Source organism: Phoxinus phoxinus, assembly GCF_949152265.1.
Source record: "Phoxinus phoxinus genome assembly, chromosome: 7".
Classification (NCBI taxonomy): domain Eukaryota; kingdom Metazoa; phylum Chordata; class Actinopteri; order Cypriniformes; family Leuciscidae; genus Phoxinus; species Phoxinus phoxinus.
Window position 1 is genome coordinate 642,474 of NC_136882.1, and position 25,295 is coordinate 667,768.

Here is a 25,295-nt window from a genome sequence, read left to right on the forward strand (position 1 = left end):
CATACACTGATCGTCTTCATCACGGTCTCCTCATCATCCCCATACACTGATCGTCTTCATCACGGTCTCCTCCTCATCCCCATACACTGATCGTCTTCATCACGGTCTCCTCATCATCCCCATACACTGATCGTCTTCATCACGGTCTCCTCATCATCCCCATACACTGATCGTCTTCATCACGGTCTCCTCATCATCCCCATACACTGATCGTCTTCATCACGGCCTCCTCATCATCCCCATACACTGATCGTCTTCATCACGGTCTCCTCCTCATCCCCATACACTGATCGTCTTCATCATGGTCTCCTCCTCATCCCCATACACTGATCGTCTTCATCACGGTCTCCTCCTCATCCCCATACACTGATCGTCTTCATCACGGTCTCCTCCTCATCCCCATACACTGATCGTCTTCATCACGGCCTCCTCCTCATCCCCATACACTGATCGTCTTCATCACGGTCTCCTCCTCATCCCCATACACTGATCGTCTTCATCACGGTCTCCTCATCCCCATACACTGATCGTCTTCATCACGGTCTCCTCATCCCCATACACTGATCGTCTTCATCACGGTCTCCTCCTCATCCCCATACACTGATCGTCTTCATCACGGTCTCCTCCTCATCCCCATACACTGATCGTCTTCATCACGGTCTCCTCATCCCCATACACTGATCATCTTCATCACGGTCTCCTCATCCCCATACACTGATCGTCTTCATCACGGTCTCCTCCTCATCCCCATACACTGATCATCTTCATCACGGTCTCCTCATCATCCCCATACACTGATCGTCTTCATCACGGTCTCCTCCTCATCCCCATACACTGATCGTCTTCATCACGGTCTCCTCCTCATCCCCATACACTGATCGTCTTCATCACGGCCTCCTCCTCATCCCCATACACTGATCGTCTTCATCACGGTCTCCTCATCATCCCCATACACTGATCGTCTTCATCACGGTCTCCTCATCATCCCCATACACTGATCGTCTTCATCACGGCCTCCTCATCATCCCCATACACTGATCGTCTTCATCACGGTCTCCTCATCATCCCCATACACTGATCGTCTTCATCACGGTCTCCTCATCCCCATACACTGATCGTCTTCATCACGGTCTCCTCATCCCCATACACTGATCGTCTTCATCACGGTCTCCTCCTCATCCCCATACACTGATCGTCTTCATCACGGTCTCCTCATCCTCATACACTGATCGTCTTCATCACGGTCTCCTCATCCTCATACACTGATCGTCTTCATCACGGCCTCCTCATCATCCCCATACACTGATCGTCTTCATCACGGTCTCCTCATCCTCATCCCCATACACTGATCGTCTTCATCACGGTCTCCTCATCATCCCCATACACTGATCGTCTTCATCACGGTCTCCTCATCATCCCCATACACTGATCGTCTTCATCACGGTCTCCTCATCCTCATACACTGATCGTCTTCATCACTGTCTCCTCATCCCCATACACTGATCGTCTTCATCACGGCCTCCTCCTCATCCCCATACACTGATCGTCTTCATCACGGTCTCCTCATCATCCCCATACACTGATCGTCTTCATCACGGTCTCCTCATCCTCATACACTGATCGTCTTCATCACGGCCTCCTCATCATCCCCATACACTGATCGTCTTCATCACGGTCTCCTCCTCATCCCCATACACTGATCGTCTTCATCACGGTCTCCTCATCCCCATACACTGATCATCTTCATCACGGTCTCCTCCTCATCCCCATACACTGATCGTCTTCATCACGGCCTCCTCATCATCCACATACACTGATCGTCTTCATCACGGCCTCCTCCTCATCCCCATACACTGATCGTCTTCATCACGGTCTCCTCTCCACCAGTAAGCTGGTGTGTGGTGGGCGTTCTGGGGCAATATGGCTAATATTATTATTATTCTCCTGTAAATGCATCGTGCAGCCCAAACCGTAAGAGCTGGAGCCTTGAAACTTTGCCAGATGGTAGTACAAAAATCGAGGAGAGGTTATCAAAGTATGACCCCGATTGGCCTATAGGTGGCGCTATTGCAATCAATTGCGCAAAACTGCTCATAACTCCTAGACCGTATGTCGTAGACCATTGGAAAGCTGGAGGCCTGAAGAACAAACCGTATATCTCCGATTTCATTTCCGCTTTGCAAATTTTTTCGCCATTTTGAATTTTGTCAAAAAAACTACTTTTGCTAACTAGTCCCTGGTTTTTCACCCGATCGGAACCAAACCAGTGCAGAAATGTTCTCTGGAGTCTGAAAATCAATAATTGTCGAAAAAGTTGAAATTTCGATTCATGATCGTTAAGGGGCGCAAAATGAACTTTGTGGGAGGAGCCTATTTTACTAAAACGCCTATAACTCGAGAACTAAATGAGAGCTTCACCAATCTCGGTACATGTGTATGAGTTCATTCTGAGGTCACAGTAAAAAAATTGCAACGATTGAACACTAGGTGGCGCTATAATATAAAAAAACACATAAAAAGGGCTATGACCACCTGACCGCTAGTCCGATTGACTTGAAAATTGGTATGCAGTGTCTTGGTCCAAGGTGCCATGTATGTCTATGAGGACATTGGCGTATCTCAAAAAACATGGCCGCCATCAGCCAATGAATTTGAGCACCTATTAGACAAGGTTAACGGAGGCCGATCGTATTGTTGGTCTGGTTGTCCAGACACACCAGTGTGAAACACCAGTAAAGGTGATTGTTTGGTCTTATTAAAACACACCAGTGTTAAACGCCAGTAAAGGTGATTGTTTGGTCTGTTATTAACACGCACCAGTGTTAAACACCAGTAAAGGTGATTGTTTGGTCTGTTATTAACACACACCAGTGTTAAACACCAGTAACGGTGATTGTTTGGTCTGTTATTAACACACACCAGTGTGAAACACCAGTAAAGGTGATTGTTTGTTCTGTTATTAACACACACCAGTGTTAAACACCAGTAACGGTGATTGTTGGTCTGGTTGTCCACACACACCAGTAAAGGTGATTGTTTGGTCTGGTTGTCCACACACACCAGTAAAGGTGATTGTTTGGTCTGTTATTAACACACACCAGTGTTAAACACCAGTAAAGGTGATTGTTTGGTCTGTTATTAACACACACCAGTGTTAAACACCAGTAACGGTGATTGTTTGGTCTGTTATTAACACACACCAGTGTGAAACACCAGTAAAGGTGATTGTTTGGTCTGTTATTAACACACACCAGTGTTAAACACCAGTAAAGGTGATTGTTTGGTCTGTTATTAACACACACCAGTGTTAAACACCAGTAAAGGTGATTGTTTGGTCTGTTATTAACACACACCAGTGTTAAACACCAGTAACGGTGATTGTTTGGTCTGTTATTAACACACACCAGTGTGAAACACCAGTAAAGGTGATTGTTTGTTCTGTTATTAACACACACCAGTGTTAAACACCAGTAACGGTGATTGTTGGTCTGGTTGTCCACACACACCAGTAAAGGTGATTGTTTGGTCTGTTATTAACACACACCAGTGTGAAACCCCAGTAAAGGTGATGGTCTTCTGTTGTCTCTCAGGGAGGCGACATCACCAGCGGGGACGGGACGGGAGGAAGGTCCATCTACGGAGGGAAGTTTGAGGACGAGAACTTCGACGTGAGGCACACGGGTCCGGGACTGCTGTCCATGGCCAACCGCGGCAGAGACACCAACAGCTCGCAGTTCTTCATCACACTCAAGAAAGCAGAACACCTGGACTTCAAGCACGTGGCGTTCGGCTTCGTCAGAGAAGGCATGGATGTGGTGAAGAGAATAGCAGAGCTGGGCAGTAAGGCCGGCAAACCCACGAAAGCCATCAGCGTCTCAGACTGTGGACAGCTGTAGACTCCTCTACCGTTGGCAAACTGCTGTCCATGTGCGGAATTATGTTCCCGCAACTTCTGTGTAAATGTGTGAGAGATCTTGTACATGCAGTGATTTTTATTTTTGTCATGTTTGTATTAGACTGCATTAGTTGACAATAAAATGTATGCTTTGCAAAAAAGAAGTTACTTTTATTATGAAAACTTGTTTGCCCCAGAGTTCCCTCGATGAGGATTGGGTTTACTGGGAGTTTTCCGGGGTTGGGTTTCTGTGCTCGAAGTCTGTATTTTCAATCTCCGGTTAAAAAAGTGTTGAATAAAACATAAATTTCATGAGATTTTCCCTCCACTTTTAATTGTTTTACTTTAATGAAAAGATAGATCTTTGGCACTTTTTGGAATGAATGATCAACAGGATAAACTGCAGATTGGTCTTCTCTTGGCCAGGACTGTACATGCAGTGCTTGTTATCAGTGCGATAGCAGACAAAATGAAGTTCTTACAGTAAATCTTTTTATTGTGTTTTTGCTGCTGAACAATATAAACATCCACACATAAAATACAATTCTATAGACCTCGAGTGAGGAGTTAAATGGCACAACAGAACACACCACTGGAGTGACTGAACTACCATAAGAAATCTCAATCTCAGCTTAAACGGATTCTGTGCAGTCGAGATGAAATCCAGCGCACATGAACTTGTAGACCGTGGATGTGTTCAGACACGTGTGCTTGAGTCGGTTCAGGCCTTCATCTTCATCAAGCCATGATAAACTCTCCTGCAAACACAGTTTTACAACTCAATCAGTCATTCAGTCCAACATTACCACGAGGAAGACAGGACTACAGGACAGATAATATCTCCAACACTGAATTTATAGAAGAAGCTAAAAGACCCTTGGCTTTTGGATGGTTAAAATGAATGAAATCAAACAAAAGTCCTATTTTTTCTTGTTTTGTTCATGAAAGAGAATAACGCATGTATAAAACTGTTTAGAAATGCTCTTAAAGGACCAAAGGTTTGACTTGAGAGTAAATACCGTCTTCATCAGCACTCCGTAAAGCTTCAGCAAAGTGAGTATGATTCTTTAGTGTGGCACTTAAAGGGATCCTTCACCCTAAAATGAAGCTTTTCTTCTCAAGATTTACTCACCCTCATGGCGTGCCAGGAGCACACGACTTTATTTTGGACAAAAACAGTGACTCTGAGTCAATGGAAACGGGACCTCCAGTTTGTGCTTCAAAAAAGTAAACATGCCAGTAATCCATAAGAGCGCAGTGGATGAATCAATGACTTCTGAAGCCAATTTATTTATTTTTATTTTTATTTACCTTTATTTTACCGGGAAATAATCCCATTGAGATTCAGAATCTCTTTTTCAAGGGAGTCCTGGCCAAGACAGCAGAATAATAGTTCCATATTAAAAGTACATATATATATAAACATTTAACAAAAAAATACATTTTGGCAATTTCACATAATCTCAACATAATCACCAGCAGCGCTCAGTAACAGCACATGTGCATTCAGTCCTCAAATAGTCCTTTATCCTCATTTTAAATTGTGTCATTGTCGGTAAACAGTCAAATTTGAGCTGATTTTGCAATTTATACCAGGAAAAAGGTGCAAAAACATTAAAGGCACTTTCACCGAAGACAGTTCGCGTTCGTGGGATTTCGTACATGATTTGTGATCTAAGATTACATTTCCTGGTAGTAAGAGTCAAAAGAGAGCATAAGTAAGGAGGCAGTTTACAAAGTATGGCCTTAAAAAGAAAAATATACCAGTGCTCCAGCATGCGATTGTGCAGAGATTTACATTTATTCATTTAGCTGACGCTTTTATCCAAAGCGACTTACAATTGCTATATATATGTCAGAGGTCGCACGCCTCTGGAGCAACTAGGGGTTAAGTGTCTTGCTCAGGGACACATTGGTGTCTCACAGTGGATTCGAACCCGGGTCTCTCACACCAAAGGCATGTGACACACTCTCATACAAGCTACAATGATGAGTACGGAAACTGGAATTAGTTACAAATCTTAGTGCTGCATGATATACTGAATCCAGCATTTTCAAAGAAGATTTATTTGCATGCATGCATGTATAAAATATCTCCATAATCCAGCATTGACATAAATGTTGTTTGTATAAGTGTTTTTCTCGTACTAAAAGAGAAACAGCCTTTGTTTCTATAATAGAAACCCAACTTTACTCTTAGTTTTTTTGTAACGATAGGGGTGTGTGTGTGTGTGTGTGATAGAGAAAAATACTAATATTGTAAACGTTTTAAACTATGAACCATAGCTTCCGGCCCGCTGTTATGCATGTGTTTGATGACGTAGACGTGTTCTGAACCTCACTCACGCGAGAGAACACATGAGAACACACTCATTTCGCTTCAGAAGACGTAGATTCATCCTCTGGGCTTGTAATGATTCCCGCCACATTTTGTGTGGTTTTTGATACGATCCCGTATTCTTGCATTATATGGACTAGTGTGTTGGTTTCAGATCTCCTCACCCTAATTTGTCATGAGCATATAACCGAGCACCAATCAACGTCCGAATCCTTTACTTAAAAACGGCGAGCGGCAAGATTTACCAGCAGTTCTCCGACTCTGCCACAAGGAGAAGTGTGTACGTCTGCTCAGACACTGATGTGGCGTAAAGCACTTTTCCACATCAGACTCTTTATAAATATGAACGTTGGTATGGATTTTAGCGTACGCACACTCTAAGATCAGATCTATGTGTACACACGTTTATTAATGAGGCCCATTACGCGGTGTGAGAGAAGCTTCATTTTTATCCCGTCAGGAAGGTTTACGGCACTGACCGCTGAGGTGTTGGGGTCAGCCATCCTCACAGACAAATGGGCATCTTCTTCTTCTTGTCCTTGTCTTGTTCCCGCCTGGACAAGCGTCTCTTCAGCTCGTCTGGCACTCGCTCGTAGCAGCGCTTACACACGGGCTTCAGATCCATCTCCACAAACTTATCCCTGAACAGCACAGATCAGGAAAGAAACGAGCATTACACATGATGAGTAAAAGCATTCTAGGCAGGGCTGTGGAGCTACTGATGTTATGAGGTGTTAGTGCACCTGTCGCTCATTATTTGGAAACTGTTACTGTTAAACTAAGTTTACAATTAGCCAAGTATCACTGAATCATTACTGAAGCAAGTATCATCCAGTACCGCTGACTGAACCTGCCAGGACGGTTAACTGGCCCATTGTTGGACCTTCCAGCAGGACAGCAGAAGCAATACAAAAGTGCGTCACTGGCCATGACGGTTTTTCCAGGGAAGGATGTCCCAGTGGCCTGGGCTAAACCTCACTGGAAACCTGAGGGATGAGCTGAAGGATGAGGAGAGATCTCAGATCTACCTTTTACACAGCTGTGTCTGCAAAGTATTAAATGAAGGGCCTTTAATTGTGGAAAACACGTTTCAGAAGTGTTATGATAAAAACATTTTTACTTTCAGTTATTTGACATTAATTTTAAGGTAAATACATTTGTAAATATTTTAAATGACCAAAAGGATCAGCATTTTTCCACAGCTGGTTTTTCTCACATTTCCAGTATTAGCGGAGGGCACTGTGTCACATGCTGTTCAACTTTCCCCTGTTTCTGTGATGTTCCCGCTCTGCCTCCCACTCCCCCCAGCTCAGCCAAGAGAGCCGTATCTGAAGATTCTCCCAGTTCCATGGTGGCCAAGGATGGCGTTCCTGAGGAGTGTGTGTTTTAAAGCCCTGCATGCCCAGTCCTTCAGCCCTGTCTGCACTGCCGCTCATCATCCCTTCGGCTCCGGCTGCTATGTCAGTTCGGTGCTTGTGAATCTGCCTCGGGAGGCTCCGGCTCCCCCTCAGTCCTCCCGCGCCCTCAGTCCCCCTGCACCCTAAGTCCTCCTGCACCCTCAGTCATCCTGCGCCCTCAGTCCCCCTGCGCCCTCAGTCCCCCTGCGCCCTCAGTCCCCCTGCGCCCTCAGTCCCCCTGCGCCCTCAGTCCCCCTGCGCCCTCAGTCCCCCTGCGCCCTCAGTCCCCCTGCGCCCTCAGTCCTCCCGCGCCCTCAGTCCTCCCGCGCCCTCAGTCCTCCCGCGCCCTCAGTCCTCCCGCGCCCTCAGTCCTCCTGCGCCCTCAGTCCTCCTGCGCCCTCAGTCCCCCTGCGCCCTCAGTCCCCCTGCGCCCTCAGTCCTCCTGCGCCCTCAGTCCTCCTGCGCCCTCAGTCCCCCTGCGCCCTCAGTCCTCCTGCGCCCTCAGTCCTCCCGCGCCCTCAGTCCTCCCGCGCCCTCAGTCCTCCCGCGCCCTCAGTCCTCCTGCGCCCTCAGTCCTCCTGCGCCCTCAGTCCCCCTGCGCCCTCAGTCCCCCTGCGCCCTCAGTCCTCCCGCGCCCTCAGTCCTCCCGCGCCCTCAGTCCTCCCGCGCCCTCAGTCCTCCCGCGCCCTCAGTCCTCCTGCGCCCTCAGTCCTCCTGCGCCCTCAGTCCCCCTGCGCCCTCAGTCCCCCTGCGCCCTCAGTCATCCTGCGCCCTCAGTCCCCCTGCGCCCTCAGTCCTCCCGCGCCCTCAGTCCTCCCGCGCCCTCAGTCCTCCCGCGCCCTCAGTCCTCCCGCGCCCTCAGTCCTCCTGCGCCCTCAGTCCTCCTGCGCCCTCAGTCCCCCTGCGCCCTCAGTCCCCCTGCGCCCTCAGTCCTCCCGCGCCCTCAGTCCTCCCGCGCCCTCAGTCCTCCCGCGCCCTCAGTCCTCCCGCGCCCTCAGTCCTCCTGCGCCCTCAGTCCTCCTGCGCCCTCAGTCCCCCTGCGCCCTCAGTCCCCCTGCGCCCTCAGTCATCCTGCGCCCTCAGTCCCCCTGCGCCCTCAGTCCCCCTGCGCCCTCAGTCCTCCCGCGCCCTCAGTCCTCCCGCGCCCTCAGTCCTCCCGCGCCCTCAGTCCCCCCGCGCCCTCAGTCCCCCCGCGCCCTCAGTCCCCCTGCGCCCTCAGTCCCCCGCGCCCTCAGTCCCCCCGCGCCCTCAGTCCCCCCGCGCCCTCAGTCCCCCTGCACTCTCAGTCCCCCTGCACTCTCAGTCCCCCTGCGCCCTCAGTCATCCTGCACCCTCAGTCCCCCTGCGCCCTCAGTCCTCCTGCACCCTCAGTCCCCCTGCACCCTCAGTCCTCCTGCGCCCTCAGTCCCCCTGCACCCTCAGTCCCCCTGCACCCTCAGTCCCCCTGCGCCCTCAGTCCTCCTGCACCCTCAGTCCCCCTGCGCCCTCAGTCCTCCTGCGCCCTCAGTCCTCCCGCGCCCTCAGTCCCCCTGCGCCCTCAGTCCTCCCGCGCCCTCAGTCCCCCTGCGCCCTCAGTCCCCCTGCGCCCTCAGTCCCCCTGCGCCCTCAGTCCCCCTGCGCCCCCTGCGCCCTCAGTCCCCCTGCGCCCCCTGCGCCCTCAGTCCCCCTGCGCCCTCAGTCCCCCTGCACCCTCAGTCCCCCTGCACCCTCAGTCCCCCTGCACCCTCAGTCCTCCCGCGCCCTCAGTCCTCCCGCGCCCTCAGTCCCCCTGCGCCCTCAGTCCCCCTGGACCCTCAGTCCCCCCGCACCCTCAGTCCCCCTGCACCCTCAGTCCTCCCGCGCCCTCAGTCCTCCTGCGCCCTCAGTCCTCCCGCGCCCTCAGTCCTCCCGCGCCCTCAGTCCCCCTGCGCCCTCAGTCCTCCCGCGCCCTCAGTCCTCCCGCACCCTCAGTCCTCCCGCGCCCTCAGTCCCCCTGCGCCCTCAGTCCCCCTGCGCCCTCAGTCCCCCTGCGCCCTCAGTCCCCCTGCACCCTCAGTCCCCCCGCACCCTCAGTCCTCCCGCGCCCTCAGTCCTCCCGCGCCCTCAGTCCTCCCGCGCCCTCAGTCCTCCCGCGCCCTCAGTCCCCCTGCGCCCTCAGTCCCCCTGCGCCCTCAGTCCCCCTGCGCCCTCAGTCCCCCTGCGCCCTCAGTCCCCCTGCGCCCTCAGTCATCCTGCGCCCTCAGTCATCCTGCGCCCTCAGTCCCCCTGCGCCCTCAGTCCCCCTGCGCCCTCAGTCATCCTGCGCCCTCAGTCCCCCTGCGCCCTCAGTCATCCTGCGCCCTCAGTCCCCCTGCGCCCTCAGTCATCCTGCGCCCTCAGTCCCCCTGCGCCCTCAGTCATCCTGCGCCCTCAGTCACCCTGCACCCTCAGTCCCCCTGCGCCCTCAGTCCTCCCGCGCCCTCAGTCCTCCCGCGCCCTCAGTCCTCCCGCGCCCTCAGTCCTCCTGCGCCCTCAGTCCTCCTGCGCCCTCAGTCCCCCTGCGCCCTCAGTCCCCCTGCGCCCTCAGTCATCCTGCGCCCTCAGTCCCCCTGCGCCCTCAGTCCCCCTGCGCCCTCAGTCCCCCTGCGCCCTCAGTCCTCCCGCGCCCTCAGTCCTCCCGCGCCCTCAGTCCCCCCGCGCCCTCAGTCCCCCCGCGCCCTCAGTCCCCCCGCGCCCTCAGTCCCCCGCGCCCTCAGTCCCCCCGCGCCCTCAGTCCCCCTGCGCCCTCAGTCCCCCTGCACTCTCAGTCCCCCTGCGCCCTCAGTCATCCTGCACCCTCAGTCCCCCTGCGCCCTCAGTCCTCCTGCACCCTCAGTCCCCCTGCACCCTCAGTCCTCCTGCGCCCTCAGTCCCCCTGCACCCTCAGTCCCCCTGCACCCTCAGTCCCCCTGCGCCCTCAGTCCTCCTGCACCCTCAGTCCCCCTGCGCCCTCAGTCCTCCTGCGCCCTCAGTCCTCCCGCGCCCTCAGTCCCCCTGCGCCCTCAGTCCTCCCGCGCCCTCAGTCCCCCTGCGCCCTCAGTCCTCCTGCGCCGATGTAACGGGGGATCTGTGTTCATGTCTGTTTTGAGTGGGTTTTAGTTCAGTGTCCCAGTTTTCAGTTCATTTCTATGGTTTCTTGTCTATTTGATTATCAGTTACACCTGTCATTCATTTCATTGATCAGTTTGTCTGGTTATTTTAAACTTTCAGGTTTTTGTCTGTTCACGTTGCGATTTTATCGGTTGTTCTGTTTCTAGTTCTGAGTTTTTGTTTGTAAAAAATTAAATGGGTGCCATTAGATCAGTTTCCTCACCTTTTGCAACTACAATAGTGTGATGTATTTACTAGTGAGACGGCTTATCAAAGAAGAAGATTGGCTTGATTGCACACAGAGAAACTATGACACTATCATTAATGTTTAAGAGTTCAAAATGAATATATGCATGGAGGAATTATTCACAATTAAACCAGAAACACATTAAGAAACACACAAAAGGTCAATTATGATTTCATGCCAACTATAAGGATTGTGTCTGTTCAGAAATGGATTTGAAACTGTCACCACTACTAAGTGACAACTTGCCCCGATGTCCCTGATTAATTTAACATGGTTTGTATGATTCGAATGAATGTTTTTTGATCTGTTACTTCTCCGCAAGCATGTTAGTAACGGTACGCACTTGAGTGTCAGCTTGGAGTTGCATGTGGAGCAGCTGAAGCATTTGACACACCAGGCCTTGTTCAGTGCAGACACAACTAGAGGACCAAAGAGAGAATCAACCATACACGTGAGTTACACATCCTGAGATCATTAAACATGTGTTCAAGTGTTTATAGCTCACCGTCTCCCTCAATGACGCGGTTGCAGTGGTTACAGACGTCTCCGAAGAGCTGGAAGACAGACACACACTCAGATCATGAGCAGAACATCTGGGCCTGTGTCCAGCTGTCGTAGACACCGTTGGGTCTCAGTCGTCTCTGGTACACCGACTGTCCCGCACCTATCATCTCTAACAGGGCCTGATCACTCCTTTCACATTTGAACTGCTTCATCTGAACATCCTTGTAAGTTACTACAGTTCTCCAACAACTGAACAGACAGCAAGCTTCTGTTTCACTAATGCTGATATTGATATCTTCATGTCCTGATCTTGCTATATTGAATATTTCACTACAGTCAAGTTTAGTATTTATTTAGCAAAAGTGTAATGAAGAAGAATAAAACTGAGCTAGTTTCCAGACTGTACCTGGTTGTAGTGAGTCTCACAGTACGCCAAGCCCTTGCGCTCATAGTGCCGGTGACCCAGAAACGCTTTCTCACATTTAGCACACACAAAATGCTGCAAACACACACACAGGAAAGAAAGCGGGTAATAGGTAATGATTCCACTTTAGAGTGTAAAGCATCAATGGTGATGAATCGTTTAAAGATCAGGATATATTCTGGGAATACCTCCACGTGCCACTGTTTGCCCATGGCATTGACCACGCGGCCCTCGATGGGTCTCCTGCAGGCGCCGCAGATCGGCACACCCAGCTTATCATGACACGGCAGACAGTACAGCTCGCCTTTCAGCTCGCGGGCGTCCGCCGTCAGCTCCTTACTGTACACACACACACACAGCTTATCATGACACGGCAGACAGTACAGCTCGCCTTTCAGCTCGCGGGCGTCCGCCGTCAGCTCCTTACTGCACACACACACACACACACACACACTCACACACACACACCCAGCTTATCATGACACGGCAGACAGTACAGCTCGCCTTTCAGCTCGCGGGCGTCCGCCGTCAGCTCCTTACTGTACACACACACACACAGCTTATCATGACACGGCAGACAGTACAGCTCGCCTTTCAGCTCGCGGGCGTCCGCCGTCAGCTCCTTACTGCACACACACACACACACACACACACTCACACACACACACCCAGCTTATCATGACACGGCAGACAGTACAGCTCGCCTTTCAGCTCGCGGGCGTCCGCCGTCAGCTCCTTACTGCACACACACACACACACACACACACAGGTTTGTTTTGCTATACATGTGAAGACATTCCTAGACGTAATGGTTTTTATAATGTCCAAACTGTATATTCTATTCCCCAAAACAGTGGGCCTCCCTTTTTATTTTATTTTATTTTTTACCCTTATTTAACCAGATGATCTCATTGAGATTTAAAACCTCTTTTGCAAGAGAGACCTGGCCAAAATGGCAGCATACTAACAACGCATAGTTATAAATATGATCACCAAGCATATACAACAACAAGAAACATTTAAACAAGATCCTCAAGATACATACACAAACCACATCAACATCAGACTACTTAAAAATACAATTTATACCTACCATAGGTATAAAGTGATTTAGGTATTTTAAAAACAGTGACAACAATTTATGGCATCTATTTCTAACACTTTCATTCGATGTTTAAATTCACCAAATGAAATCAGAGTTCGCAATTGCAAATCAGTCTGTAATGTTTAATGTGTCTGGGGCTGCATAACTAAAAGCCTTCTTACCAAGCTCTGTACGAACCGTAGGTACAGTTAACAAGTACCAATTACCAGAGCGCAAATTATAAGAACTGATATTACGTGACATATAGGAGCAAAGATAAGACGGAAGCATATCCAATATAGACTTATAAATAAAAATAAGCCAATGTATATGTCTCCTTACTGACAATGAGGGCCAGTTTGTCATTTTGTACAAGGTACAATGATGTACTGATGCCCTACATCCAGTCACAAATCTTAATGCATTATGGTAGACAGTATCCAACAAAGACAAACATCGATCAGGCGCATTTCTATAAAGCAAATCACCATAATCAAGTGCAGTGAGAAAGGTGGTAGCAACCAATCTCCTCTTGGTTTTCCAAGAAAAACAGGCTTTATTTCTAAAATAAAATCCTATTTTTAATTTGAGCTTTTGTACCAGTTTATCAATGTGCAACTTAAAAGAAAGCTGATCGTCGATTAATAAACCCAAATATTTGTACAATTTGACTTGTTCGATCCGCTCACCATGTATAGTAAAAATACTTGGAAGACTGTCCAAGCACTTCTTAGATTTTGAGTAAATCATAATCTTAGTTTTCTCAACATTCAAAACTAGTTTAAGCTGATAAAGTTGGATCTGAACATGATTAAAAGCAGATTGTAAATAAGAAAAAGCTTGGTGTAAAGTCGCAGCCTTACTATAAATAACGGTATCGTCAGCATAAAAATGGAAATGAGCCTGAGAGATGTCATCACCCAAGTTATTAATATAAATAGTAAATAAAATTGGACCCAAGACTGATCCTTGCGGTACACCACAAGATACACTCAGAGTTGCTGATTTGGAATTGTCAAAATAAACACACTGAGTTCTATCTGCCAAATAATTAGTAAACCAATCAACAGTATAATCAGAAAAAACAATATTTCGTAGCTTTTCCAGTAAAATGCAATGGTCCACTGTATCAAATGCTTTTGCTAAATCTATGAAAAGGGCTACACAAGTGTTCTTGAAATCCATTGCCTCAGTAATGTCATTAATGACCTTGACCTTTTGACACAACTTACACAATATTCCTCATTATAATAATTCATACGCAGAATAAAGGGGCGGGGCCTGGTTGAGTTAGTTAGTAGTGTGTTAAACTGGCGGTTATGGTAGGGGGCGGGACATTTCCCAAACACACTCGATGCGCTCGACCAATCACAACACACTGCTCCACCCGACCAATCAGAGCACAGTGTGCTTTTCAGAAGGAGGGGCTTCATAGAGACAGGAAGTAAACAGAGCGTTACTGAGAATATGAGGAAAATAATCAACATTCAAGCAGGAAAGCTTGCTCTAGTAGAGTATAAAACATCATCAAGACTGTGAAAGACATTATACGGCCTCTTTAAAGGGGTCGCTGTACCTAAACCTACGACAAACGTTTATCCAGTGAACTCCTGTTTATCTGCAAAATGAGAAACTCTCCTGTCCCGTCGCTGGTGTGTGTGTGTGCGTCTCCTCACCCGCAGTTGTTGCAGCTGAAGTGGTCAGGATGGTACGGATCGTTCTTGAAAATCAGCGGCACATCTTCAACGATGGCTTGACATTTCTGGCAGATGTACTTCCCCAGACCATGAGCCTTCTCACGGTTATGACACGGACGGCACAAATGTCTGGCGGGCAGAATTACATTTGCTGAATTTGAATTTCAAATCACATTCATGTTTACATTCAGTGCCCTGTTGTCTCATCTGACGCTCACCTGCCTGCGTTCTTCACAAAGCCCACGTCTGCGAGAACGGCCTGGCAGAGGTCACAGCAGAAGCAGTCGGGGTGCCAGCTGAGGTTCATGGCCTTTATCACACGGCCGATGACGAACTCGCCTGCGAACACGAACACACTGCACGCGTCACACACCAATGCTGGCATGATGGGGGAGTCGGGCCAGACAGTCAGTTAGGAGTTGTGTGTTACTCACCACACTGGTGACAGCAGGGAGCGAACAGCATCTGGAAGTCGTGCTCGCAGTATTTTCTGCCTTCAAACTGAGAAAGCAAGAGCAGGATCCGTCACTCGTCACAGAAAACACCCGGTCACAGACTCCATCATAAATGTCTTAGACAAGATTTTAAAACTCACGACTTTTGGAAACATAGGAGTTATATGGACTATTGTTCTGTAGCACATATCATAATAAAGTCAACTTTACTGCTCGGGTTTGAGTGAACGTTGCCATTTTTCCATGTTCCCGGGTGCGTCAATGATAAAAAAAAAACCATTTTATTAAGAGTCATTTATTAAGAGTATTCCAGGTGCTTCTTCATTATTCCCCCTCTTTTCAGTTAAAATGATTAACATACGAATGATATAACCTTTCCAGAAATACCTCCTGAAATCAACAGCCTTAGAGAACGCAGAACGACCTGCATATTACAGCTCTCTCACAGGAAATCTCTTATTCAATATACCTTTATACTCATTTCATGAGCAAAATTTAAATATAGGCCATCTTATTTCCCCAAGGGAAAATGGCATAATCTACAGTTTGAGGTGATATGTTCACTTTTTCATTAAAGCATGGAACTTAGTGCACTTTAATAGTTTGCGGCACTGAACATTTGCAGAAATGGAGCCATCGCAAAATGGCCGCCACGAGGTATTTTTGCGATGGCTCCATTTCTGAAAATGTTCAGGGCCGCAAACTATTAAAGTGCACCAAGTTCCATGCTTTTATGAAAAACTGAACATATTTCCACATATCAAGTCAAGTCACATTTATTTATATAGCACTCTATACTATACAGAGTGGCGCAGTATAGTTTATATCTATATCACCTGGACTATAAAGCAATCTGTGTTTCTGCTGCCCTCAGCGCATTAAAGCGAGTCTTAGAGACTTCACAGACAAATGACTGGTTTGACTCAAAGCAAAATCTGGATATGGTTGAAATGAAATGTCTGTAAAGCACATGATCTCAGATCTAGAACAAATAACGTTTGTCTCAGTGCGAGTCGATATAGCAGTGCTGTAGCATCTCTGGCTGCCATCAGCTCATATGAGGGCTGGAGATTGCATTATATCCTCACACAGAGAGTCATAGAAACATGTCTGACCTCGTAGAAGAGTCCGTGCAGGAACTGCTGGAAGCACTGCGCGCAGACGAAGCACTGCTCGTGGAACAGCTCGCCGTTACTGTTCACCATCCTCTCCGTCGCCGTGAAGCCGGCCTTACAGCGCTCACACACCGCGTGCGCCAGCGCATTCGTCATGTTGCTGTGGAGACAGGTTCATCTTCTGATTACAACATACTAGTCTATGTGACAGGTTGAGTGTTTTTAATATTGCCTCTGGCTTTTGGTTCATCAGAACTATTTTTTACATCTTAATGGTTGTTGCTAGGCAACCACCGAAAAAGCTGTCCTGTCATTCAAGTAAACGTCAAATCAGCTTTTTATTTACTTCCTGTTAAGGTAGTAAAAGCAGCAGGCGGTAAAACGCGAGGCGCCTGGGGCCATAAACAGCGCACAGAATGCTCACTGCCGTAGGAAAACAATTGTAAAAAGGCGCCTCTCACTGCACAAAACACGTCAGGTGTGATCGGGGCCTAAGTGTGGTCGTGTCATTCTCCCTCTATGTGTGTTCATGTTCTGTGGCCCGTAAACATCAGCTTTTATTTCCTGACGCTTTTTCCTGGTGAGTCGCCAGGTTTATTGCTCTCTTACAATGCGATTCATGGTTTAATGATGTATTTGTTATTAGGGACGTGTGTGTGAGCGGTGGCGAGCACAGTTAGAGTAAGACATTTTATCTGAGAGGTAAGAAATTTATGGTGGGTTTTTGTAATCTGAACATTTTCTGAACTTTTATTTGTGCTCATCACCTTTTTGTATTTTAGGTGCGGCCTGAGAGTGCTAGCTGCCGTTTCCTACGCCCGTTTCCTATGCCCGTTTCCTATGCCGGTTTCCTATGCCCGTTTTCTATGCCTGTTTCCTATGCCGGTTTCCTATGCCCGTTTCCTATGCCTGTTTCCTATGCCCGTTTCCTATGCCCGTTTCCTATGCCTGTTTCCTATGCCCGTTTCCTATGCCCGTTTCCTATGCCTGTTTCCTATGCCCGTTTCCTATGTCCGTTTCCTATGCCTGTTTCCTATGCCTGTTTCCTATACCCGTTTCCTATACCCGTTTCCTATGCCAGTTTCCTATACCCGTTTCCTATGCCCGTTTCCTATACCCGTTTCCTATGTCCGTTTCCTATGCCCGTTTCCTATGCCTGTTTCCTATGCCTGTTTCCTATACCCGTTTCCTATACCCGTTTCCTATACCCGTTTCCTATGCCAGTTTCCTACGCCCGTTTCCTATGCCCGTTTCCTATGCCGGTTTCCTATGCCCGTTTCCTATGCCTGTTTCCTATGCCGGTTTCCTATGCCCGTTTCCTATGCCTGTTTCCTATGCCCGTTTCCTATCCCCGTTTCCTATGCCTGTTTCCTATGCCCATTTCCTATGCCCGTTTCCTATGTCCGTTTCCTATGCCTGTTTCCTATGCCTGTTTCCTATACCCGTTTCCTATACCCGTTTCCTATGCCAGTTTCCTATACCCGTTTCCTATGCCCGTTTCCTTCCTATACCCGTTTCCTATGCCCGTTTCCTATACCCGTTTCCTATGTCCGTTTCCTATGCCCGTTTCCTATGCCCGTTTCCTATGCCAGTTTCCTATGCCCGTTTCCTATGCCCGTTTCCTATGCCCGTTTCCTATACCAGTTTCCTATGCCAGTTTCCTATACCCGTTTCCTATGTCCGTTTCCTATGCCCGTTTCCTATGTCCGTTTCCTATACCCGTTTCCTATGTCCGTTTCCTATACCCGTTTCCTATGTCCGTTTCCTATACCCGTTTCCTATACCCGTTTCCTATGCCCGTTTCCTATGTCCGTTTCCTATGCCCGTTTCCTATGTCCGTTTCCTATACCCGTTTCCTATGTCCGTTTCCTATACCCGTTTCCTATACCCGTTTCCTATGCCCGTTTCCTATACCCGTTTCCTATGTCCGTTTCCTATGCCCGTTTCCTATGCCTGTTTCCTATAACCGTTTCCTATACCCGTTTCCTATGTCCGTTTCCTATAACCGTTTCCTATGCCCGTTTCCTATACCCGTTTCCTATGTCCGTTTCCTATGCCCGTTTCCTATGCCTGTTTCCTATAACCGTTTCCTATAACCGTTTCCTATGCCTGTTTCCTATGCCTGTTTCCTATACCCGTTTCCTATGCCCGTTTCCTATGCCCGTTTCCTATACCCGTTTCCTATGTCCGTTTCCTATGCCTGTTTCCTATACCCGTTTCCTATGCCCGTTTCCTATGCCCGTTTCCTATACCCGTTTCCTATGCCAGTTTCCTATGCCCGTTTCCTATGTCCGTTTCCTATGCCCGTTTCCTATGTCCGTTTCCTATACCCGTTTCCTATGTCCGTTTCCTATACCCGTTTCCTATACCCGTTTCCTATGCCCGTTTCCTATACCCGTTTCCTATGTCCGTTTCCTATACCCGTTTCCTATGTCCGTTTCCTATACCCGTTTCCTATGTCCGTTTCCTATACCCGTTTCCTATGTCCGTTTCCTATACCCGTTTCCTATACCCGTTTCCTATGCCCGTTTCCTATGTCCGTTTCCTATGCCCGTTTCCTATGCCCGTTTCCTATGTCCGTTTCCTATGTCCGTTTCCTATACCCGTTTCCTATACCCGTTTCCTATGTCCGTTTCCTATACCCGTTTCCTATGTCCGTTTCCTATGCCCGTTTCCTATGCCTGTTTCCTATAACCGTTTCCTATACCCGTTTCCTATGCCCGTTTCCTATACCCGTTTCCTATGTTCGTTTCCTATGCCTGTTTCCTATACCCGTTTCCTATGCCCGTTTCCTATGCCCGTTTCCTATACCCGTTTCCTATGCCAGTTTCCTATGCCCGTTTCCTATGTCCGTTTCCTATGCCCGTTTCCTATGCCCGTTTCCTATACCCGTTTCCTATGCCTGTTTCCTATGCCCTTTTCCTATACCCGTTTCCTATGCCTGTTTCCTATACCCGTTTCCTATGCCTGTTTCCTATACCCGTTTCCTATGCCCGTTTCCTATGCCTGTTTCCTATGCCTGTTTCCTATGCCCATTTCCTATGCCTTTTTCCTATACCCGTTTCCTATGCCAGTTTCCTATGTCCGTTTCCTATGTCCGTTTCCTATGCCCGTTTCCTATGCCCGTTTCCTATGCCCGTTTCCTATATCCGTTTCCTATGTCCGTTTCCTATGCCTGTTTCCTAATTCCGTTTCCTAATTCCGTTTCCTATGCCCGTTTCCTATGCCTGTTTCCTATGCCTGTTTCCTAATTCCGTTTCCTAATTCCGTTTCCTATGCCCGTTTCCTATTCCTGTTTCCTATGCCTGTTTCCTATACCCGTTTCCTATACCCGTTTCCTATGCCTGTTTCCTATGCCCGTTTCCTATACCCGTTTCCTATACCCGTTTTCTTATGTCCGTTTCCTATGTTCGTTTCCTATGTCCGTTTCCTATACCCGTTTCCTATGTTCGTTTCCTATGTCCGTTTCCTATACCCGTTTCCTATGCCTGTTTCCTATGTCCGTTTCCTATGTCCGTTTCCTATGCCTGTTTCCTATGTCCGTTTCCTATGCCTGTTTCCTATGTCCGTTTCCTATGTCCGTTTCTTATGCCCGTTTCCTATACCCGTTTCCTATACCCGTTTCCTATACCTGTTTCCTATACCCGTTTCCTATGCCTGTTTCCTATACCCGTTTCCTATGTCCGTTTCCTATGTCCGTTTCCTATGCCCGTTTCCTATACCCGTTTCCTATACCCGTTTTCTTATGTCCGTTTCCTATGTTCGTTTCCTATGTCTGTTTCCTATGTCTGTTTCCTATGTCCGTTTCCTATGTCCGTTTCCTATGTCTGTTTCCTATGTCCGCTTCCTATGTCTGTTTCCTATGTCCGTTTCCTATGTCTGTTTCCTATGTCTGTTCCCTATGCCCGTTTCCTATGTCCGTTTCCTATGCCTGTTTCCTATGTCCGTTTCTTATGTCCGTTTCCTACACCCGTTTCCTATGCCTGTTTCCTATGTCCGTTTCCTATGTCCGTTTCCTATGCCTGTTTCCTATGTCCGTTTCTTATGTCCGTTTCCTATGTCCGTTTCTTATGCCCGTTTCCTATACCCGTTTCCTATGCCTGTTTCCTATACCCGTTTCCTATGTCCGTTTCCTATGCCCGTTTCCTATACCGTTTCCTATGTCCGTTTCCTATGCCCGTTTCCTATACCCGTTTCCTATACCCGTTTTCTTATGTCCGTTTCCTATGTTCGTTTCCTATGTCCGTTTCCTATACCCGTTTCCTATGTCCTGTTTCCTATGTCCGTTTCCTATGTCCGTTTCCTATGTCCGTTTCCTATACCCGTTTCCTATGTCTGTTTCCTATGTCCGTTTCCTATGTCCGTTTCCTATGTCCGTTTCCTATACCCGTTTCCTATGTCTGTTTCCTATGTCCGTTTCCTATGTCCGTTTCCTATGTCCGTTTCCTATGTCCGTTTCCTATGTCTGTTTCCTATGTCCATTTCCTATGTCCGTTTCCTATGTCCGTTTCCTATGTCTGTTTCCTATATCCGTTTCCTATGCCTGTTTCCTACACCCGTTTCCTATGTCCGTTTCCTATGTCCGTTTCCTATGTCCGTTTCCTATGTCTGTTTCCTATACCCGTTTCCTATGTCCGTTTCCTATACCTGTTTCCTATGTCTGTTTCCTATACCCGTTTCCTATGTCCGTTTCCTATGCCCGTTTCCTATGCCTGTTTCCTATACCCGTTTCCTATGTCCGTTTCCTATGCCCGTTTCCTATGTCCTGTTTCCTATGTCCGTTTCCTATGCCCGTTTCCTATACCCGTTTCCTATACCCGTTTCCTATGCCCGTTTCCTATGTCTGTTTCTTATGTCCGTTTCCTATACCCGTTTCCTATGCCCGTTTCCTATGCCCGTTTCCTATGTCTGTTTCTTATGTCCGTTTCCTATACCCGTTTCCTATGTCTGTTTCTTATGTCCGTTTCCTATACCCGTTTCCTATGCCTGTTTCCTATACCTGTTTCCTATGTCTGTTTCCTATACCCGTTTCCTATGTCCGTTTCCTATGTCCGTTTCCTATGCCCGTTTCCTATGCCTGTTTCCTATGTCCGTTTCCTATGCCCGTTTCCTATGTCCGTTTCCTATGTCCGTTTCCTATGCCCGTTTCCTATACTCGTTTCCTATGTCCGTTTCCTATATCCGTTTCCTATGTCCGTTTCCTATGCCTGTTTCCTATGTCCGTTTCCTATGTCCGTTTCCTATGTCCGTTTCCTATGCCCGTTTCCTATGCCTGTTTCCTATGCCTGTTTCCTATACCCGTTTCCTATACCCGTTTCCTATACCCGTTTCCTATACCCGTTTCCTATGTCTGTTTCCTATATCCGTTTCCTATGTCCTGTTTCCTATGTCCGTTTCCTATGTCCGTTTCCTATGTCCGTTTCCTATGCCTGTTTCCTATGTCCGTTTCCTATGTCCGTTTCCTATGTCCGTTTCCTATGCCCGTTTCCTATGCCCGTTTCCTATGCCTGTTTCCTATGCCTGTTTCCTATGCCTGTTTCCTATACCCGTTTCCTATACCCGTTTCCTATGCCTGTTTCCTATGTCCGTTTCTTATGTCCGTTTCCTACACCCGTTTCCTATACCCGTTTCCTATGTCCGTTTCCTATGCCCGTTTCCTATGCCCGTTTCCTATGCCTGTTTCCTATGCCTGTTTCCTATGCCTGTTTCCTATACCCGTTTCCTATGCCTGTTTCCTATGCCTGTTTCCTATGTCCGTTTCCTATGTCCGTTTCTTATGCCCGTTTCCTATACCCGTTTCCCATGCCTGTTTCCTATGCCCGTTTCCTATACACGTTTCCTATGTTCGTTTCCTATGTCCGTTTCCTATGTCCGTTTCCTATGTCCGTTTCTTATGCCCGTTTCCTATACCCGTTTCCCATGTCCGTTTCTTATGCCCGTTTCCTATACCCGTTTCCCATGCCTGTGTCCTATACCTGTTTCCTATACACGTTTCCTATGCCTGTTTCCTATACCCGTTACCTATGTCCGTTTCCTATGTCCGTTTCCTATGCCCGTTTCCTATGTCCGTTTCCTATGTCCGTTTCTTATGCCCGTTTCCTATACCCGTTTCCTATACCCGTTTTCTTATGTCCGTTTCCTATGTCCGTTTCCTATGCCCGTTTCCTATACCCGTTTCCTATGCCTGTTTCCTATACCCGTTTCCTATGCCTGTTTCCTATGTCCTGTTTCCTATGTCCGTTTCCTATGTCCGTTTCCTATGTCCGTTTCCTATGCCCGTTTCCTATGCCCGTTTCCTATACCCGTTTCCTATACCCGTTTTCTTATGTCCGTTTCCTATGTCCGTTTCCTATGCCCGTTTCCTATACCCGTTTCCTATGCCTGTTTCCTATACCCGTTTCCTATGCCTGTTTCCTATGTCCTGTTTCCTATGTCCGTTTCCTATGTCCGTTTCCTATGTCCGTTTCCTATGCCCGTTTCCTATGCCCGTTTCCTATGTCCGTTTCCTATGTCCGTTTCTTATGCCCGTTTCCTATACCCGTTTCCTATACCCGTTTTCTTATGTCCGTTTCCTATGTCCGTTTCCTATGCCCGTTTCCTATACCCGTTTCCTATGCCCGTTTCCTATACCCGTTTCCTATGCCTGTTTCCTATGTCCTGTTTCCTATGTCCGTTTCCTATGTCCGTTTCCTATGTCCGTTTCCTATGCCCGTTTCCTATGTCCGTTTCCTATGTCCGTTTCCTATGTCCGTTTCCTATGTCCGTTTCCTACGTCCGTTTCCTACGTCCGTTTCCTATGCCCGTTTCTTACGTCCGTTTCCTATGCCCGTTTCCTATGCCCGTTTCCTATGTCCGTTTCCTATGCCCGTTTCCTATGCCCGTTTCCTATGTCCGTTTCCTATGTCCGTTTCCTATGCCCTTTTTCCTCTGTCCGTTTCCTATGCCCGTTTCCTATACCCGTTTCCTATGTCCGTTTCCTATGTCCGTTTCCTATGCCCTGTTTCCTATGCCGGTGATCGAGTCTCATGCTGTCTACTGACATACCGTCATCTGATCAATGATTTCTGAAGGTTCCTGGGCTGATATCCCACAACCCTGCGCTGTCAGATCATCAGAGCCGGTATTGTGTTCTATGGTGAGTGAGATTAAGCCACAAATACTGTGTGCTCACTGTAAAGAGTCACTGGATGAAAGCATAAAGCACTCGCACTAGGCCGAGAGTGTGAAGAATATTACAGCTGTGTCTATATGTGGCTCTTTGTGAAGGCATGCAGCACTGGAGAAACATCTATGGCATGTGGATCTGCATATATGGCTGTGAAGCGCTAACTAGCCTCAGCATCTCACACACACTGCACATGAAAGGCAGAACACTGTCTTGAACTGATCAGTTGTTTCTCAGTCCGTCAGGATGTTGAGTCCTCAGATGAAACATTACGTATTGTGCTTTTTTCAGTAAAACATTTCTTAAAGTTGCCTGAATAAAGTCCATGCTTCATAGAGAAATATAGCAGTTCAGATCACACTTTCTCTTTACATTTCCAAACTTCAGACTCATTGATACCACTTCATTTCTGAAAAGGTTTTTAGCCTGTAGACTATAGTGATTAGATGTCCAGTTTTACTTGATCTTGAGAATGCGAGTACATAGCCTAATTAATTTTTCTGTTGCTGTTTTCTGTGAAGGTGTGAGACTGCAGTCGCTATAGGAAATGAGCAGAAGAATAAAAAAGTGCAGTAAACTATAATATTTGCACTGTTTATGATTATAGTGATAAAGTAATAATATAACGAATACCAGCTTGCAATATAAAGCAGCATACAGGGTGTTTTGTACAGGTAAGATAACTGGAAGCGGATGAGAAGCCTCGACACAATCAAGGGAAACATTTTAGAAATGAGGTTAAACATCTCATCTGTGATCTAACTGCCTTTTACAATGTTATTCCCCAGAGAAAGTGTACATGTTGACGGACAGCAGGACATGCTGTCAACATATGAGCTTTTTAACAAACATTAATTAAACTGTAAAACAACTCAAACATAAAACAATTCACGAAACGAGTAAAGGGGATGCAGTGAATCAGTCAGTCACTGGTGTCCTGCGCTCAAGAACTGTCTATCATCAGCTCAGAGTTAAAGCACACATCAGACCACAGGACTGACAGACGTACTGGTGTTCACGTCTACCATCAGCTCAGAGTTAAAGCACACATCCGACCACAGGACTGACAGACGTACTGGTGTTCACGTCTACCATCAGCTCAGAGTTAAAGCACACATCCGACCACAGGACTGACAGACGTACTGGTGTTCACGTCTACCATCAGCTCAGAGTTAAAGCACACATCAGACCACAGGACTGACAGACGTACTGGTGTTCACGTCTACCATCAGCTCAGAGTTAAAGCACACATCCGACCACAGGACTGACAGACGTACTGGTGTTCACTGCTGAAGACTCGTGTAGATCAGTGATCAGACATGGAAACACACCGCTCTACTAATCTGCTTTCTAGAGCCTGTATTTACACTTACACTTAGTAGTCGCTTTATCAATTTATCATACAAGAGTCGACCACAACTAAGTAGTATATAGTTGAGTATGAGTATACTTCTGTGAATATGCAGAAGCGGCAGACTCACGATCGCACGTAGAAGTCGCAGAACTCCTTGTAGACTTTGACATCGCTGCGGCGGGGAAGCTCAGATTCAGCCGAGATCTCGGTGTGCGGCTGGAGACCGTTGGTGCTCGGCGCGGGACTATCGTCCTCCATCACAGCGAACACAGAGAGACCAGAGAGAGACCAGAGAACACTGAGACCAGAGAGACCAGAGAGACCAGAGAGAGACCACTGACACCACAGGACTGGTGAAGCTCGTGTGAGAGACGGAGTCAAGAATAGACTGAGAGAGTCTGTCCCGCTGCTGCTGACCTCATGCCTGAACGCTCTCAGTAAACCACACTTCAACTGCCCACAAGTGCTCAGTTTGTTTGCATTTTGATCTTTGATATTTTGGTTGAGATAACCCTGTGTTGGAAACTTCACCC

At 47.9% G+C, this 25,295-nt stretch overlaps 2 protein-coding genes across 6 annotated transcripts in view; one reads left to right on the forward strand and one right to left on the reverse strand.

Moving 5' to 3' along the window:
• Window positions 1-4,210, forward strand: part of LOC307001465 (E3 SUMO-protein ligase RanBP2-like) — a 63,821-nt gene extending 59,611 nt beyond the window's left edge. For all 5 annotated transcript variants that reach the window (XM_079617971.1, XM_079617967.1, XM_079617968.1 and 2 more), the window contains one exon: window positions 3,591-4,210. In XM_079617971.1, the coding sequence (XP_079474097.1) occupies window positions 3,591-3,896 (306 nt within the window). In that variant the 3' untranslated portion in view covers window positions 3,897-4,210. The remainder of the gene's footprint in view (window positions 1-3,590) is intronic.
• A 155-nt stretch (window positions 4,211-4,365) lies between these two features.
• Window positions 4,366-25,222, reverse strand: LOC307001472 (LIM and senescent cell antigen-like-containing domain protein 1). The gene is made up of 11 exons (XM_079617985.1): window positions 24,890-25,222; window positions 16,244-16,403; window positions 15,108-15,174; window positions 14,892-15,012; window positions 14,653-14,802; window positions 12,081-12,231; window positions 11,875-11,967; window positions 11,470-11,518; window positions 11,308-11,383; window positions 6,713-6,874; window positions 4,366-4,653 (listed from the first exon to the last, which is right to left on the reverse strand). The coding sequence occupies exons 1-10, from the start codon at window positions 25,018-25,020 to the stop codon at window positions 6,739-6,741; spliced, it is 1,134 nt and encodes a 377-aa protein (XP_079474111.1). The 5' UTR covers window positions 25,021-25,222; the 3' UTR covers window positions 4,366-4,653; window positions 6,713-6,738.
• Between the last annotated feature and the right edge of the window lie 73 nt (window positions 25,223-25,295).

Coding starts and splice junctions, on each gene's coding strand:
- LOC307001472 (XM_079617985.1), bottom strand. CDS start 25,020: ATGGAGGACGATAGTCCCGCGCCGAGCACCAACGGTCTCCAGCCGCAC. Junction 16,404..24,889: donor TGCGACTTCTACGTGCGATC/GTGAGTCTGCCG, acceptor CTGTCTCCACAG/CAACATGACGAATGCGCTGG. Junction 15,013..15,107: donor TCCCTGCTGTCACCAGTGTG/GTGAGTAACACA, acceptor TCGTGTTCGCAG/GCGAGTTCGTCATCGGCCGT.